We start from the raw sequence: 18,634 nt of genomic DNA, 5'->3' as shown, positions 1-18,634 counted from the left end.
AATATCATATTAAAAATAAGGATATTAGGAAAGAACTTGACATTGTTAGCAGAGCTAATCTAGTTGGTATGGTCACTTAAACAGAATGGGAGGGGAAAGATTAGCAAAACAAGTGTTTTCTGTCAGGTAGGATGGAAAAAGACCCAGAGGAAGACCAAGATGTAGGCGGATTGATACAGTGAAAAGTGCCTTAGAAGACAGAAATATAAGATCTGATAATGTTGGAGTCTTCTTGACAGATAACAAATTGATTTGGAAGAAAATTATTGATAGGAAGTTAGTAATGATGTATGTTTTTCATGTAGTACTATCATAATATCCTGTACCTCTTGAGGGTACACATCAGGAATTTGATGATGATGATGAGGAAGAATTTAGGAGTGGTAGTAGACAGCGAGTCGAAGTTTAGATATCATATTGCTAAGGTAGCTCATAAGATTATTTGACTATTGAAGAACACACAAGTAGAGATAAGAAAGTTATTCCTCTTTATAAGGCCTTGGTATGTCCACATCTGGATTACAGTGCTCAGGTGTGGTCTCTGGGGTTTCTTGGAGATGAGGAAGTGGTGGAGAGGATTCAGAGGCAAGCAGCCAAGATGGTGAGTGTTCTGTGGAACATTTCCTATGAGGATAGATCGAGGGTGGTTGCAGAAGTTGGTTGATAAGTGAAAAAGAGGGGTATAATAGAAACATAAGTTACTTAAAAGTTTTTTTTTTTTATATATAGGAGTGATGCAGGTGAAATGTTTCAGCACTTAGCTAGAGGGGGGGGGGCAGAACAAGAGGTCATTCCTGAAAGTTAAGTAAAAGTGTGGTTAGTAGGACCATGAGGACTAGACTATATTTTTCACTTGGAAAGTTGTGAATGAATGGAATAGATTGCCAGAGTTATTTGTTAGTGCTTAGTCTATTAATGGGTTCAAGGAGAGGTATCATATATTATGTGGATAGTTTGGGTCTCCTGCAATGAGTCTTTGGCCTCCATGGAGATGCTGTACAATAATAATAATAAATTTTCCTTTCCAAGTGAAGAATGAAAATTTTAGGCAATGATGGAAGAGATGTATGATATCCAGAGGAAATAGGTTTCAAGTATATTTATTGATTCCTCCACAGAGAGGTTGTTAAATAATGAAACTACATCTAAACTAGCTAATATACCTGATGGGAAAATTTGAATGTTTTAAAAAGTTTTACAAAATGTGTTGAGTTTTTCAAGTAGCAGTTTGTATTTCTGACATGAGTCTTGAAGAAATAGATAAGTGTATAGAGAGAAGATATGTTAGAGCTCCTGCCATCAACTATTGGATATAGAGGGATGTCTGTCTTATGAACGTATTGCCTCCACATTATCTGACTCTTCCATATATTCAGAAATGGACCGTGATCCCACCACTTGGTTGTCACATATAAAAACTAATGATCTGATTTCCAGTACTTTTGAATTTACAGAAGACCTTAAACTGAAATCTAGAAACCCAATCATTCCAATATTATATGGTGTGCATAAAGTTCTACAAATCCCCTAAAGACAAAGTTCCATTTTATAAATATCCAGGTGTATACAAGATTCTGTGTTCTTGTGAAAGATGTATGTAGGTCAAACTGGGAGAAGTTTTGAAATCTGCAACAAAGAGCATATGGGCAATGTTGAAAACAAAAGGGAAGAAAAAAAGCAGACTCGTTGCACACATCCTCAAAGAACACCACACTGTAAATTGGCAAGCATCCACTGAGGTCATTTGTTCAAAAGGCACACATAGAAACCAAGGAATCATCCTTCACAACATTTAGAAGTCATTAATATGTGTAGCATTCAATTACTAGCAATCATATAGAGTTCTCACAGCAATGTAGAGACTGCATAACATGCCTAATGATACTCATGATTAAACTATCATTCGAGTTTTTCAATTTGTAGTTATTAGTGGCTGTTGGATAACATTTATTTTTTGTCGGTTTTTTTACTAATGTTAAGCAACTGCCTGAAAATGCTGTTAGCCATATAGACAGCGAAAACATCTCAAGGAAATACATCTAGTATAAATAAATAATGATTTATGCAAGTTAAACCTGGTTTATATATTATTCAAACTGGAAATCCTACTTTAGAGACTGAAGTGTTGTCACATCACTGAGTCTCTAATAAGCAAGATAGTGGTGTCGTGTTGGTTAATCAAAATCATTCAACACCTTAATTGATGTTGCTTGAAAATCTCACCATTTGTTAGATACCAATACAATATACTTGTACTTTTTTTTTTCCTTCAGAAATTTGAAGGAGAATAAAAATTCATTTGGAATCTCAAATATTCAGAATATTATAGTGGAGAAACACACTTTCATCTTTGGTACTAGATTAATAACTCATTCTTGAAAGTTTATGCCCTATTTCATTAAGAACAGGTACTTGCTGAATGTGTAGTGGATATACTGTGTAGATGTACTATTGTTTCTTTAATCACATTCATATAATTGATGTGTATCTTTTAATCATTTCAGGTTCTCATGGAATTGAAGACATGAAAACAAAGATTGACATATAATTTAAATATATAAAAATATGGTTTGACTTCCTTAGATAATCATCTACAGGAACAATCAAGGAAGATATCACTAAAAAAAAGCCTAGTTAATTACATAGGGAATTCATAATGTATATATTTTAATCATTCCAGGTTCTCATAAAATTGAAGATATGAAAACAAAGGTTGGTGTATAATTTAAAAAAAAAAAAAAACTGATAGAAATATGATGATTTGACTTCCTTAGAAATCATAAAAAAAAAAAAAAATGTATAAGGTAGTTTCTTAATTTTCTTGATTTCTACTTAAGTTCATTGTTGCTATATCTCTTATATACGGCAACTTTCCTTTTGGAGGGGAAAAAAAAAAAATCTTGATTTAAAATTTTCTTGATTTCTACTTAAGTTCATTGTTGCTATATCTCTTATATTACAAGAATACCTCCTGATTTTTTATAAATGTTCATATATTTTTTTGTATAGGCATCATAGTTTTTCTCTCTAACTAAAAAAATATATTTATATATGTATATATTCTTTAAAAAATGTATGTATCACATCATTACAAAAGACAAATGTTCTTAACTATTTGTGCAATAAATATTACTGAAAATTCACTATATATATATATATTTATTTATTTATTTATTTATTTATTTATTTTATTTTATTTTTTTCGCTCAGGTAAAAATTACACTCTAAAATTTACAATAAACATTTTAAATACAAGCTTTTTTAAAAAAACATTATATATTCTTATGCACACTATACACTTTCTTAACACATTGCTTAAAATATACCATATCAGTATAGCTTACACTGGAAATCATTTGATAATCTACCATCCTTTGAAATGAAAAAGTTCAATTGTTTTTCTAATTTAGTATAGTTTCTCCCCCTCTTCTTCCCTTTACAAAATAACAAACCAGCTAGAGAGAGTCTGCATTAAGACTTAGCAGATTAGAGATTTATTAAAAAAACAAGTTCCTTGGTTATTATACAATAAATTAAAGATACCAAGAAATTATATACTTGGTTTAATCCTTTATTCACGTGTAAGCAAACAAGTTTGCACCTGAACTATTTTCAGGACTGGGGCAACTCATATAAAGAAGCTAATGACTTCACATCACTTTCTTTAGTATCCCATAATGCAAAGCACATCTCTTTGCGGACATGTATAATGCTATGCATTATGGGAGGGGTCACTACCCAGACCGGTTTCGACATTTATTGGGATCTCATCAGTGGGAGCCAGACCCAGAAGTGATACTAAGGTGGTACTTCTTTATACGAGTTGCCCCAGTCCTTAAAATAGTTCAAGTGCAAACTTGTTTGCTTACACTTGGATAAAGGATTAAACTAAGTATATAATTTATTGGTATCTTTAATTTATAGTACAACCAAGTGGAAAAACTTCCAACAACTTTCTCTAATCCAAAGTATTTTAATAATAAGGTGTCACACCTTTTGGCAACTCGTATATGAAAATATGACTTCTGCAGTACTTCAACCCTCATGCATGTCGTATGAGGTGACTAAAATGGGTACCAGGGAGGGTAATGGATAGCAATGCCATAGCCAATGAAGTTCTAACTGAGGCTTGGCTATTGCTGTTACCCTCCTGCCACGATCAGAGCCTTATACAGCTTAATAACACCTTCTCCTTACACTGTCCTCTACAGATAACGGGGAATATGAAAATCATTCTTGCTTTGCCCCTTTAAGCCAGTCCTTTTAAGGACTTAGTATTACCTCTGGATCAGGCTCCCACTGATGAGACCTCAATAAATGTCGAAACCGGTCTGGGTAGTGACCCTTCCCATAATACATAGCATTATACATGTCTGCAAGGAGATATGCTTTGCATTATGGGACTAAGGCAAGTGATGTGAAGTCATTGGCTTCTTTATACAAGTTGCTCCAGTCCTGAAAATATTTCAGGTGCAAACTTGTTTGCTTACACTTGGATAAAGAATTAAACCAAATACAGTCATACCCCGAAGTTACGCAGTAGGTGAGACCAACAAAAAGCGCGTAACTCGGGTATAATTTTGCATACAAAATGTTAGTTAATTGGGACCAAAGGTTTACAAAAACACCTATATTTTTTAAGAAATATAATCATAATTGTTTTTTGTACATAAAAAAAAGAAAGTTATTTTGATGTCAATGATTTCATAAAATCTAATAGATTCGTCTGACAGCATGATGTCTTTTTCTTGTCACGCAAAATTTCTTCATAGCAAGCTAATGATTTTTTTATTCCTTACCTTGTGGCTACAATTCATTCCTCATTAGAATCTATGTCCTCCAAAATCTCTAAACCTTTCTTTTATGATTGTTCTTACTGTGGATTCCTGTAGATCATACTTCTTTTCTAGCTCACAAATTTTCATTCTGCCTTAATAATGTTGAGTTTTGTTTCCAAAGTCAATGTTTTTCTTTTCTTGCTAGCTGTAGAAGAATCAGACTTGCTTCCTTTGGACGACATTATTATTTTTTATGTGATAAAATTTTTATCAAGAACATAACATTAAACAATTGCAAGGTTTGTAAACTATAAAAATCATATATAAATGGACACCGTGCGAAACACGTCGGTGCTTGTTCACAGCATGTGCGACACTGGCGAATAAAGATACGACTAGTGGTGAGGCGTGAAGCGGGACGGGAATACGTACATATATGAAACCGCGTAACTCCGGATTCGCGTAAGTCAGGGTATGACTGTATATAATTTCTTGGTATCTTTAGTTTATAGCAGGGGTTGGCAACCTTTCAGACTCATGTATTCAACTTTTATTTTTAATAATTGGGCCACAGGCATTTAATTAAGAGCAAATAGTGAGTGAAAAAAATACTCCATTTATCAATTTTTAATATATCAGTCTTAAAAAACACAGAAATATTTAAAGTATGAGATACGAAACAAGTATGAAAATGAACCTTATTGAAAACTTATTATCACATAAAAATAAACTAATATAGTTTATGCATCACAATATGTGTGTCTCCCTGCTTAATGTACCTTTTGTGCTTGTTTTACCTTAGCCAAATTATCTATATTCACTTTATAATCTGATGTGCAAATTTAATTCAAAGCATACAAATGTTCATCAATCAGTCGAGAAGAAAATTTACTTTTTCTAAAACTCTTGCTAGAAAATGCTTGTTTGCAAATGTGTGCTTCCAAATGCGACCATCATCTTCTTTGCGAAACTGATTAATCCTTCAAATTTTTTGTTAAGCATCGATAAAATTTTTCAACATTTTCTAACGAAAATGCGTTCTTCAATGTTTCATTCTGTTCCAAAACTTCCATCTGTAGTTGATTTGATACGTCATCAATGTCCACATTAAAAGGGTTCAAAAATAATCATATTTCGATGCTGTTTTTATGAAAATCCACCAATCTTGTTGAAAATTCCATTTGTAAATCTTCAATAATACCAACAAAAGTTTCCTTTTGTGTTTGCCATCCAATTGTAGATGCAGATTTGCAACATATATAATGATGTAGATTTTCTTCCGCTTAGAAATATAGTTTGCCCTTCAAAAGCTTTTATGTCAGAAAACAGTTCGACTAGTAATTTACCTTGGCCCTACAGGTTTACATTAAATTCATTAAGGTACGTTGTAATATCTACCATAAATGCAAAAGACATAATCCATTTTTATCTGATAGTTGTGAACAGTATTTTAATGTTTCCTCATGAAAATATCTATTTCTTCGTGTAAATTAAAAATTGATTTTAGCACAGCACCTCTACTTAACCATCTAACAGCTGAGTAGTAGATAACGTCCTTATACTTCGATTCTATTTCTATTAAGAATGCTTGAAATTGGCAGTGTTTCAGACCTTTGTGTCGGATGTAATTGACAGTAGTATCACCGATGTCCATAATGTCTTTCATTGATAGAAATAGAATACCTCCATTTTCAATAAAGAGGTACTTTCTGTTCCATTTATCATTAAACCTTCTTCCTACATCTGCAATTTTACGTTTTCTTGAACCCATTTTGAAATTATTTTTAATAAATATATATCCTCTGAAAATACTAGTTGATGTTATTAAATTATATTAAAAGACGGACCAGGAACGCGACTGCAAAAGTGCGCCCAAATCTCGGTTTTCGTCGGATGAAGTTGCCTTTGTTATCCTCACTCATGATGACACACACAGTTAACTCATGCCAAGTTGCACGGCGATATCACGAAATGTAGATATAAAATTATTTTTAATTTATTATTCATATTATAAAATGTATTATTTAAATAATTCAACATACGAGCCACATGCCATGTAATATGGTCAACCTATTATGGGCCGCCGGTTGCTGACCCGTGGTTTATAGCATAACCAAGTGGAAAAACTTTCAACAAGTTTATAATAGACATTTGGGTCTAATACATAAATTAAGGTGGGATGAGATCTATCTTATATGAAGCACTAACTGCTGCTAGTTATACACCTCATTCATCTTTAAACTTGCTTACCACTGAAAAAAAAAAAAAAAACCACTTTTTCCACAATAAAAGTTGGACATGTTAGAAATCTATACAAGCTTTTTATAAAACTAAATGAAAGCATGTTTCACCACCTGACAAACCATGCATTTGATGTAAAAAGAAAATGACCAACAATAAATTAATAAGTAATGAATAGCAATAAATGTGCACACTACCAGCTTTCCCAATTTATGTGGTGAACACCTGATTTTTGACCCATTCTCCAGATCACTTCAACATTTTTTAAGATTTTTCCAGTTTTTATAAAGAACATGGAAATTACAGTCTGATTCTCTTGGATAGATTTCAATAATCAGAAATTTTTCTAAGACTTATACAGAGGTCAAAGTTTCCTCCCAGAAACTTAGTTTTTTCATTCTGCAAAAAAACAGGCAAATGGGTTAGAATTTATACAGCTGACAAACATGATAAACTGTCTGATAACTATTAGTTATAAGGCTATAAGACCAATTTGTTACTATGTAATACTAAACATCAAACCAGCCATGATGTATTGTGTTCATAGCAGTGCTTTATTATTCGCTTGTGTGATTAATTGGACCAGAAATTCATAATTTCATATTGATCCACCCTGAATGTGTTATTCTCTGTCTGAATGCAGTTAAGATTTTCATTTTGCAAATATGTTTAGAACTAAATGTAGATATAATACTACTGCTGTTTTTCTACTTCTGCTTAATATAATTCTACACTGTATTTTTCTTGAAATAAATGAATTTGATTGCAATTACATTTCACCACAGCTTCACAGTTGTGAAATGTGATGGCAAATAAGTAATTGAAATAGAATTTCATAATTTTAATTATAATTCAGAAAAATTGAAATAGTGTATAATTTTAACAGTTCTGTTAATTTGTTTACTGGTTAATTATACAAACTCTGTATGCTTCATTGCCATGATGTGATTCTAGTCTCTATCACACCTGAACAGTGCCTGGTTGGTTCTCATCAGCAAGATATACAATGGAACCTCGGTTGTTGAACACCTCTGTTCTCGAACAATTCGGTTCCCAAACAGGCAAACAGCAATCACGTGGTCCGCGTGCTGAGCTGTAAGGCGGGAAAGCGTCAGTTACGCAGCAGCCTTCGTTCAGTGTAGACACCTGCTCGAATTTGCAGTGAGCTTTCTTGATTTTCTTTGTGTTTTGTTTTGTTTTTCATAAATTATTAATTAAACCACCATGGGGCTGCAGAAAAATAGTGATAGCAGCAAAGCGAAAAGAAAAGTTGTTAGAACCACGATAGAAATGAAAAAAAGAAATCATTTCCAAATATGAAAATGGCATTCGGGAACGAATTAATCCATTTTACATTAATTCTTATGGGAAAATGGTTCCAGTTTTTGAACAATTAGGTTTCCGAACAGCCTTCGGGAATGAATTAAGTTCGACAACCGAGGTTTCACTGTACTCAAAAACACATACACTAATTTGAGTAAAACGTTTTGGAATAATGCTAAATTGCATACACAATTTTATTCTTACAAGTGTATTAAAACTATAGTAATCAAAACAAGTCCATTAAAAAAAAAAAAAAAAAGAAGAAAATTAGATTAAAAAAATGTGGATGATTATCGTCACAAATTTGATGTACCAATACCAAAAGTCATCAGAGTTAGCAAGAAGAAGCAATCTGCTGTGGTTGCTATTTTAAGATCTAGTGAAGAAAATCATTAATAAACTTAGAATTCTGTATAATCAAATAATTTTGTTTTCTGTTCCTGTAACTAACTTGGAGTACTACATAATGCAAAAAGCATTGGCTTTATGTTGCTTTGTGAAACTGAATGACTGCCATGTGTAAAGAATTATCTTGAAAAATTGATATATTTTTTATCGTTTTTCTGCCAGTTTGAGCAATTTAAAATTGATATATTCTCTGACAGGATAAACAAGAAAACTGCATACTCAATGGCTTAACAGTGCACAAAATTTCTGGAAAACTAGTATCTAAAATAAAACTAAGTGAAATAGATTTCTTACCTGTTTTATTTATATAAAAGAATGCCTGCATAGTGGAGTTCCAATGATGTGACATTTGCTCTTTGCTTGGGAAAACCCTGGGTTCTAATTCCATGTGGGATATGAAGAAACTTCATAAATGTTTTTCATTTGAAGTGAGTTAATTGGTCTTCTATAGAGATGGCAGGGGTTCTCCCTCCTAGAAACTCATATTTTTCCATCTCTCCAAACAAACCAACTGGAGATAACACACATACACACACACATGCAACAAATTGGCATAATTCACTGGTCTTAGTTGCTTTGGTCATAATTACATCCAGAGCCTGCTAAGTATAACAATGAGGCACACTCATATTCTACTGTGCTGTGAACAAGCCAGCTGCACTGTAGAGGTTAAAGTTAAAAGTATAAGGGTAATGGGATGATGATCTCGTAACAAATAGCAAAATACACTGGAAGACAATATGCAGCATTTGCCAAAGTTTTAGTTTAGAGAAACATTTAAAGACATTTGTAAAATTAGACCAAACTCAAAACAAACAAATATATAACTGTATAATCTTTCTGTAAGATTGGATTAGTTTATTAACTCTCCTTCTCGAGAATTGATAATTGGTATTTAGTGATCCACCCAGTTCCATGAAAACTAACATATTCCAAAAAAAAATCTTCAGCATCAGTCAGAAGCACAAACCGATTAACCCTAATTTTTATTTATGCTTGGTCTATCGCAGTATTTCTCAAACTTCAGATATCCGTGTATCCCCCCTCTTAAATTTTCATTATTACCAAGTACCCCCTTATCAAAATAATAATAAATAAATAAATAAAGTATATTTCATTGTAAACATCTATTTTATTTGAATTTATATGTTCATGTAAACAAAAAATATGATTTATTTTTAATAGAAAAAATTTGGAATAGATTCCTATCATACTTACAAAGATTTTTCATCATCCTCTTAGTTGGTTCTCTAGAGATGTCAGAAGACACACACTAATCAATTTCATTTGATCCAGATACAATATCAACGTTTTCTTGTTGCTTACAGCTGCTTGTATTTGCTATATTGTTCTCTTTCGTGAGTTTCATAAATCCAATCTTTAACCAATGATCCATACTTAAGAATTTGAAAGCTAAAAAAATTACGTATTTACTCCAATATAACTCGCACTTTTTTCCCAAAATTAAAGCTAAAAAATCGTGGTGCAAGATGTATGCGGGGATTTTCAGAAACTAAAGTTTTCAGAAAATAACTGAAAATGGTGTAACTTACCAAGAAGCTCCTATTCGCTATCGCTACTTTTGGCATCAAGAACAGTTTCCTTGTGTTCATCATCAAAGTCATCTACCTAAATAGCTTCATCTTTTTTCTCATTATTTCAAGCAAAAACTACCAGTAATTTACAAGACTTGAGATACGTAATCAGCAATACTTCACAAATGACTAATGAGAAGTGAAAGCAGAGTGCGAAACAGATGGCAATGGTAGGCCAGTAGAGAGAGCAGCTATGAAGAAGTGAATATCATTGGTGTGGTATTAGCAATAGATTGCACAAACCAAAGACAAATGCAAGCCAACAGTTGAGTTTAAATGCTAATTCTCTTCAACCGAATTCCATAATATCTGAAACACATTCACTATATGTTTCTTAGTTTTAAGTGTTCACGATGGGGGTGGTGTCAAGCAAAACCATATGTTGTTGCACCGGCAACATGTGCTTGAGTCTATACAGCAGTTTCTGTTGGAGGAGGGGAGTTAGTGCCGTGTTTTTCCCAGTTGTCTCTAATTGCATTATTTGTTGAGAAATATATTACACAGACTGCAAATGTCTCTGTACCTTTATTCAGTGATGCAATGAAACTACTTGTTTTTCTTGCATCTTCAGCATAGTGATGCTGTTGGGAAGGGTGTGTTGTTTACCGCAGGGAGCAAGTTACTATCGCCAGGACATGAACGGAGTGGCTATAGTAACTCACAATTTGAGTAGGAGAATTCATACATAATATGTGATTTACTGAGAAATATATACATTTAAAATAATTCTTTTTTTTCTTAATAATGATTCCATATGTTAATGATCAATAGCCAAAAATTGCCATGTACCCCCTGAAGACCTTTCGCATACCCCCCCTGGGGGTATGCGAAAGGTCTTCAGGAGGTACATGAAAAACACTGAGAAATTTTTTTTTTTTGAGAAACACTGGTCTATCGTATAAGTAGAGATGTTATCCAACATATTCAAAATTCACTTGACTATTTTTACAAATGGAATTGATGGTTATTATTATTCCACAGCCGACATGTGATTGTCCAATTCTCTGTTCCAATAGGACTGAACCACATACTGGATTATTGTCATAACTGCTGCACTATATGTATGAATTAATTAGAACAGAATATTTAAAAATGGATTTCAGAAGTTAACATAGGGAATACATAGAACCCACATCTCTTAGCAAGTTTAGATGTGATAAATCTCCAGTGCGCCCAAGGAAAGAAACCTTGGTATCACAAGAAATATTTCTCAGGCATCATTGGTGTATTTAATTAAACTTTGTTCAGGTAGTATTTTATTTTTAATTTGACAATTATTATGAGCAGAAAGGTTAATTAAGCCTTTGTCAATTTCTCCACAGTTATGAATATGTGAAACATTTGAGAATCAGGCATGTGAGGGCTGTTGTATAAAGCCTAAAATATAACAGCAATTTTCCTTATCTAACCACAGCTAAAGAGTAATTAATTGATTTCTCTGTATGCCTAAACAGCTTAAACCTCAAAATAAAGTTTAAGCTTGATATGGTTATTCCTAATGAAAAATTCAAGATTTTCATCCCACAAAAGATGAATGCATGCAATTAACAGACATAAATACACTTACTTCATAGCTTCAGCTGTAATTCCAGCTTCAGCTGTAATTCCAAACAACCAATCACTTCCTTTTTTAGATGTACTAATCTCTTTCTCAACTCTGAACAGATTGAATTTAGAATTTAAAAGGATTTTTTTTTTTAAGAAAAAGCAAACAAATATAATTTAAAAGGATTTTTTTTTTAAGAAAAAGGAAACAAATATAATACAAAGACATAGTACCATACCACTTCACACACTCCTTCACTGAGCATAAACACAGTGTCATTAAAACCTTGAGACATGGATTGTGACTTGTGCCATTCTTCCTAATATCAAAAACAAACCAGATAAAACAGTCTTGGTTCTTAAAGTAGTAACCTTTGACAAAATGATTCTCTATATTAAGATCACCCAAACAACCACATCTGCCTTTATAATGGTATCAGGAGTCTTGAAAAACTAATAACTGGTATGAGACGTAACACAGTCAGGGAAACTAAATTATAATGGGAGGAATGGTGAGAATGTGAGCATAAGAGCGACAGTCATATAATTGTGATAAAGATAGGAATGAGCATTAGCATGGAAATGATTAAGAGGAGAGAATGATTTCGACTGTGTTCATCTGGTTCAGACCCATCGCACATGCAAAGATATTTACATATATAAGGCATTACAGAAGAATAGAGATCTGCAATTTGTCCAACTGTGTCATGCAGACGAGTATACAAAAGAACATGCAGGTAGATATGTATATATACACATGAATGCTAGGAGTATCAGGAACAAAGGTGTAGAGTTTGTTGCCTTTGTGAATATTTTGGGACCTCAGATTGTAGGCATTAGTGAAACATGACTATCAGAATCAGACATATTAACTGGTATTGAGTGTAAAGGGTACAGTATTTTTAGGAAAGATAGAATAGGAGAGAAGGTGCATGTTGCTAGTGATATTGGATAACTTGAATCCAAGATAGTATTGAGACCTATGATTGTAGTTACTAGTAACATATTTCATGTAGCAGTGAATTTGAAGCCATCTAGTGTGACGTGAAATCGAACAAGATCAATTACATAGTGTGGTGTTGTTATAGACCTGGTGGATTGATTGCTAGTGATGAAGAAGAAATGCATCACCAAATAGAGACGATGGACATAAAAAGAGTAACCATAATGAGACTTTAATTATTCAAATGCTGCTTGGGTGCAGAAAAATCTCATGAGAAGTATGAAACTGAATTTATTGAGCAGTTACGAGACAACTTCCTCAAGCAGCATGTGACAGGTGGAACTTGATGCCAAAGAGTGTTACACTTGATTATAGTTTTAATAGTTATTAAGACATAACTATTCTGCCTCTAGTTGGTGACAATGATCATGCAGTACTCACAAGGGAAGTGACTATTTATGAATGTTCCATTCAGAAAAGGTCACATGCTGAACTACAAAGCAGGAAATTATGACCCACTGAGGAGTATACTGAGTTCAGCAGAATGGTATCAGTTATAGATGGGAAGAATTTCAAAAGTGCATGGAAAGAATTAAAAAAAAATACTTAAACGAGATTTAAAAAACATGATGTGGAAGGAGTATTGTGTGCATAAGGATGATGTTCATTATGAAACTTATAAGCAGTAGGCTAGAATAGTGAAAACTGTTGTATGGAAAGCTGAGTCTGCGTATGAAAACAAACTGGCTTTGCAAGCTAAAGACAACTCACAAGAATTCGGTCGATATGCTGCAAGTAAAAGAAAGAATGAATTTGAAAGAATAACTCTTCTGAATGCAAATGCGTGAGGTTGACAGATGCAGAAGAGGTTCAACTAATGAGTGCCCATTTTGCTAAAAGCTGTCAACCTGAGGTATGCAACATTGAGTTCACTGCTTCCTCTTCACTGAATGAACAAACTGAAGTGTATGAAGAGGAGGTATTAGAACTATTGCACAAACAATAAGAATTCTACAATAGGAACATGGGATATCAGCATGGGTGCTAAAAGAATGTTCAGCTGAACTGAATATTCCTGTGACTAGGCTCTATAATTTGAATCTCAACAGGAAAGAATGAATGGTAATCTCATTGCACAAGGATGGTGCAAAGACTAATGTATCCAACTATTGACCAATATTTCGGGAGTGGTGAAGATTTTGGAAAAATTGGTTAAGGCTTGCATTCAGAAATGGGTTGACAGTGAATCTACTTTGCAATGAACAGCATGGGTTTACTAAGGGATGGTCATGTTTTAGCAACTTGCTCAAACATGGACTATTCTATGTTATAGAATGTTACATAGAATGGTAACATTTTATAACAATGTTACCATTGAACTAAACAAGGGGAATTGGTACATCATGATAATTTTGGATTTTGTCAAGGCTTTTGACATAATACAGCATGGAAAACTTCCATAAATTGCAGAATATGAGTTTGGATTAGCATATATAAGGGGATGGCTGGCTGACAGATATCAAAAAGTTGTTTTGCGCAAACAAAGTTTGCACCTGAAAGTATCTTCAGGACTGGGGTAAAGTGGTACAACACCGGGCGACTCCTTGCAAAGGTGGAGCAAGCTACCAACTGTCCTATCTCAGTTGTTGTACCACTTTACCCCAATCCTGAAGATACTTTCAGGTGCAAACTTTGTTTTCACACACTTGGATAAAGGATTAAACTAAATTTATTATTGTCCGACCAAGTGAAAAAAAAATTTCAACATCTTTCTCTAAATCCAGAGTAATTTAATAAAAAGGTGGTACACCGTTTGGTGGCTCCTATCTGCCTTGTATCTCCACTTGGGCCTGGCTCCCACTGAAGAGACCTCAATAAAGGTTGAAACTAGTCTGGGTAGTGGCCCCTCCCTTAATGCATAACATTATACATATCCGCAAGGAGATGTGTTTTGCATTATGGGAGATACTGAGATAGGAGTTTTGGTAGCTTGCTCCACCTTTGCAAGGAGTCGCCCAGTGTTATACCACTTTACCCCAGTCCTGAAGATACTTTCAGGTGCAAACTTTGTTTGCACACACTTGGATAAAGGATTAAACTAAATTTATTATAAAAGTAGTATACAGGAGATGTGAGTCTGCAAGATTTAAGGTAACCAATGGTGTATACCACAAGGATCAGTACTTGGTCCACTGTTATTCAATTTATACATTAATGTTATTGGGAAGGATTTGAAAAACAACATACAGCTATTTGCTGATGATGCAAAGATATGTAGGGTAGTCAGGAATGCTGCTGATATGCAGTGCTTACAGAATGATTTGAATAGGCTGGAATTGTGGGCATGAGAAAATGGATGTCAGTAAATGTGAAGTCATGCACTTTGGCATGATTAGATATCCTGTGTATTATATTATATTAGTGGGATTATGCTAGAAGAAACTGATCAGGCTAGGGAACTTGGATTGTTGGTAGATAGCAAGTTGAAGTTCAGGGACCATGTATCAATGATTGCAAATACAACTCAAAAGATAATTGGAATGTTGAAACAAACTTTCACATGTAAAGATAAGGATGTCATTTTGCCTGTTTGCAAGGTCTTGATAAGAACTCGAGCCTCCATAACTCAGTCGATGTAACCCTTTGGGTGGAAAAACCTGGGTTTGATTCCCATTCATGTCGTGAGGAACCCTTATCTGGTCTCTTATGACTAAAGGTGAGTTAGCTGGTCTCATACGAAGATAGAGGGTTTTTAGTCCCTCAGAACAGGGAAACCAGCCACATGAACACACACAGACTACAGTCATAAATACTTACCCTCAGGGGATGCAGCAGGGGAGTGATGAACTGGTTGCATTAATTTGTTGTAAAACCACTTCTCATTTAAGGGGTGGGGGAATTCTACCTGCCCTAAGGGACAGTTGAGAGGAGGAAGGGAAGGATAAGACCTCACTTGGACTGTTGTGTGCAGGTCTGATGTGGTTTCCATTGTAATTCTGATACAGTGGAGAGAGTACAAAGGAGAGTGTTAAAAATGATATCAAGATTGTGGAATACTGATTGTGAAGACACTGAGAATTTGTAGACTGCAAACAGGAGAAAGACAGGTGATATAATTGAGACTTAAAAACTTCTGAAAGGGTCATACAGGATTTAAGTTGATGGAATTTTTCATTTTATGGAGAGTAGAGACTGGACTGGACAATTCATTCGCAGCATCCTTGGAAGCTGCGAATGAATGGTGCTAAGAAAGGGGGCTAGATGTTTCTTTCATTGGGTGAGGCATGATTGGAATTTATTGCCATTGGATGTTATGCTTGCAAGCAGTGTGAATGAATTCAAGAACGTAGTGGCGGCCTGTTCATAAGCACTGCGACACTGCAGCACCCCCAAGGAATAAATGAAAAATTTAAATTTTGTTTGTGTTTCTAAATAATAACAATGCTTACAACATTATATAAATGCAATACAACATGTTAAAGGTTACAGCTTATGTTTCGACAGTGATTGAATAGTTAATAATTGGAATTGTTCGATTAACGCTTTAGAGAGCGCCTCCGTAGTGCAATTGGAAGAACGACGGTACATTGCGCCGTTCGATTGGAAAAGGCCAAAGTTCGATTCTCATCATGACGGGAGGAATCTTTATATGGACTTTTTTCAATCGAAGGTGAGTTAGCTGATCCCATACGGAGGTAGCAGGGTTTTTTCTCCAGGTTAAACTCGGGTTTTTCATCCTGCATACAGACAAATCGGCCCTTCAGAACACACGAGATTTAGTCAAAAAATACTAGCTGTGGTGGGCAGTAGATGGCGCTGATGTAGGTGATTGGTAGTAGAGGATCGGTGTAGTGGTGGAGAGTTGTACAATGGGTGTCTTCCCGCGATGAGCATTTGGATTCCTTGGAGGTGTCAGGAATAATAATAATAATAATTACGAAACAAATGCACTGCGATCTAACGCAGTGTCGGAATTATCATCGCCGATGTTCGTTTGAGCTTGTGATTGCACGTTACAAGTGGTTCCGCCACTGCTCGTTTGGGCAGTGTATCGTATGCTTGTGAGCGTTATTTCTGTGAGATACGAAACTTTTATTATTGGTGTGTGTTCGTGGTGAGGGTGAACTATTTTTTGTAAATCTTATTTTATTCTGTTAAAATAACATAATTATTTATTTATTATAGATACAAAACTGAATTATAACGGGTGCCACTGCTGAAGATAGGTAAAGAATTATATTTTTTCAAAGCTAAACTCGCCATCTGCCACCCATAAGCCCAACTATTATTTTCACAGACAGTCACAAACATCCATATGCACGGCGAGATTTGAACCTGCAGCCTTTTAGCTGGAGAGCAGATATGTTAACCACTCAGCCAACCAGGCTGGCATTTTAGAGTAACTGTTAATTGATATTTCAGTAATGTCAAACTGCCATCAAGAAACAGTGAACAAACTGATATGTACATGCAGGTATGTCAGAAGCGGAACAACAAAGGCCAGCCTCGAGTCCTTAATTTCCCCCTCCTCCCTGCAGTGAGTTAGAATGAGTTTTCTTGGATTTGGGGGCTGAAGCTCTAAAGATGAGTCCTTTGAGTACTTGCATACAACCAAATTTATTGAAGTTTGAGCAGTTCCTGAAGGCTGGAGAAAAGTCTTTTGTATTTATATCTCCTCCTGTTTAATATGGTGACCTTTTTTTTCCAGCAGCAGGCCCAGAGTCATTGCAGTAGTAGAACAGCTTGTAATTGTAGCGTTCAGCAATTCTGATATTGGCTCTCTTGCCTGTTTGTCTGTAATGGGACAGCTTATAATTGCAGTATATTGTAGACTCTTGGAATGTCAGCGTGCTGGTCCTTTGGGAGTGAATAAGGGATGCCAATTTTTTATATGGTCTAAATGGTTACAAGGTTGTATTTTTGATTTTTGCTAGTTTTTTCATGTGTGTACAGTGGATATATGGGATGGTGATAGATTTCGTATAGTCTGTTCTAGAGGAGAGGAGAAGAGGACTTTGGATTTTGATATTTTTTTTTGGATTTGATGGGGATTTTAGCCATTGGCTAAAAAAGTGTTCCTTTCTGTTTCATGATTTAAGATCAGATGAATAGGGTGTTATGACAATGGCTCAAACATGAAAGGGAAAAATTCCATCGTTAAAAACGCATTGTCGATATTAATGCTTGAGCCTTTTTTAATCCATGCAGTTGCCATTCTCTTAATCTGGTAGTAAATGACAGTAATGTCATCAAAAGAAGTGATTTCATGTTTTGATCTCATACAAAAATTATATGTATTTTTTCTGGTTTTACACACCGATGGGATGTATTAAAGAAGCATACTAAATTAACATTAAAACCACTATCTGCTACGCGACGGGAAAGCCGTATAGAAGCCGTTCGTCCATTTCGACATCAACCGGGAGATATTTGACTCTTTATTGGAAATCTCTGCTGACGAGAGTATAAATAAAATGGCTAGACATGAAGCTGTATGTCTAGCATTGAAATTGGAGAATTTTCAATTTCTCTGTTCTATTGTTACTTGACATAACATTTTAAACCAGTAGTTTACTGGCGGTATTAATACCGCCAGTAAAATGCTACATCAAATTAATATAGACATTTCGGCAACTGTATGTGAGTTAGAAGAAGTTATACTTTATTTAGAAAGACATCGATCAGACGAAGGCTTCGAAAATACCTTGAAAGAAGCAAAAGTGTTGGCAAATCAGTTGGATATTGTGGCAGAATTTGCAATTACCCCGTCTGCGATACCAAGGAAAGTCAAAAAACAATTT

The 18,634-nt window shown here is 34.5% G+C and overlaps 1 protein-coding gene across 1 annotated transcript in view; it reads left to right on the top strand.

Annotated features, from left to right (window-relative positions):
• Positions 1 to 3,148, top strand: part of LOC150104746 (COMM domain-containing protein 8-like) — a 52,809-nt gene extending 49,661 nt beyond the window's left edge. The window contains exon 5 of the mRNA XM_090395621.1: positions 2,505 to 3,148. Within this exon, the coding sequence (XP_090251747.1) occupies positions 2,505 to 2,528 (24 nt within the window). The 3' untranslated portion in view covers positions 2,529 to 3,148. The remainder of the gene's footprint in view (positions 1 to 2,504) is intronic.
• Positions 3,149 to 18,634: the final 15,486 nt, after the last annotated feature.

This window comes from Typopeltis vanoorti, chromosome 7, assembly GCF_054136105.1.
Source record: "Typopeltis vanoorti isolate ZY-2024b chromosome 7, IOZ_Tvanoo_1.0, whole genome shotgun sequence".
NCBI classification, from domain to species: Eukaryota; Metazoa; Arthropoda; class Arachnida; order Uropygi; family Thelyphonidae; genus Typopeltis; species Typopeltis vanoorti.
This window is presented reverse-complemented; position numbering and strand designations above follow the sequence as displayed.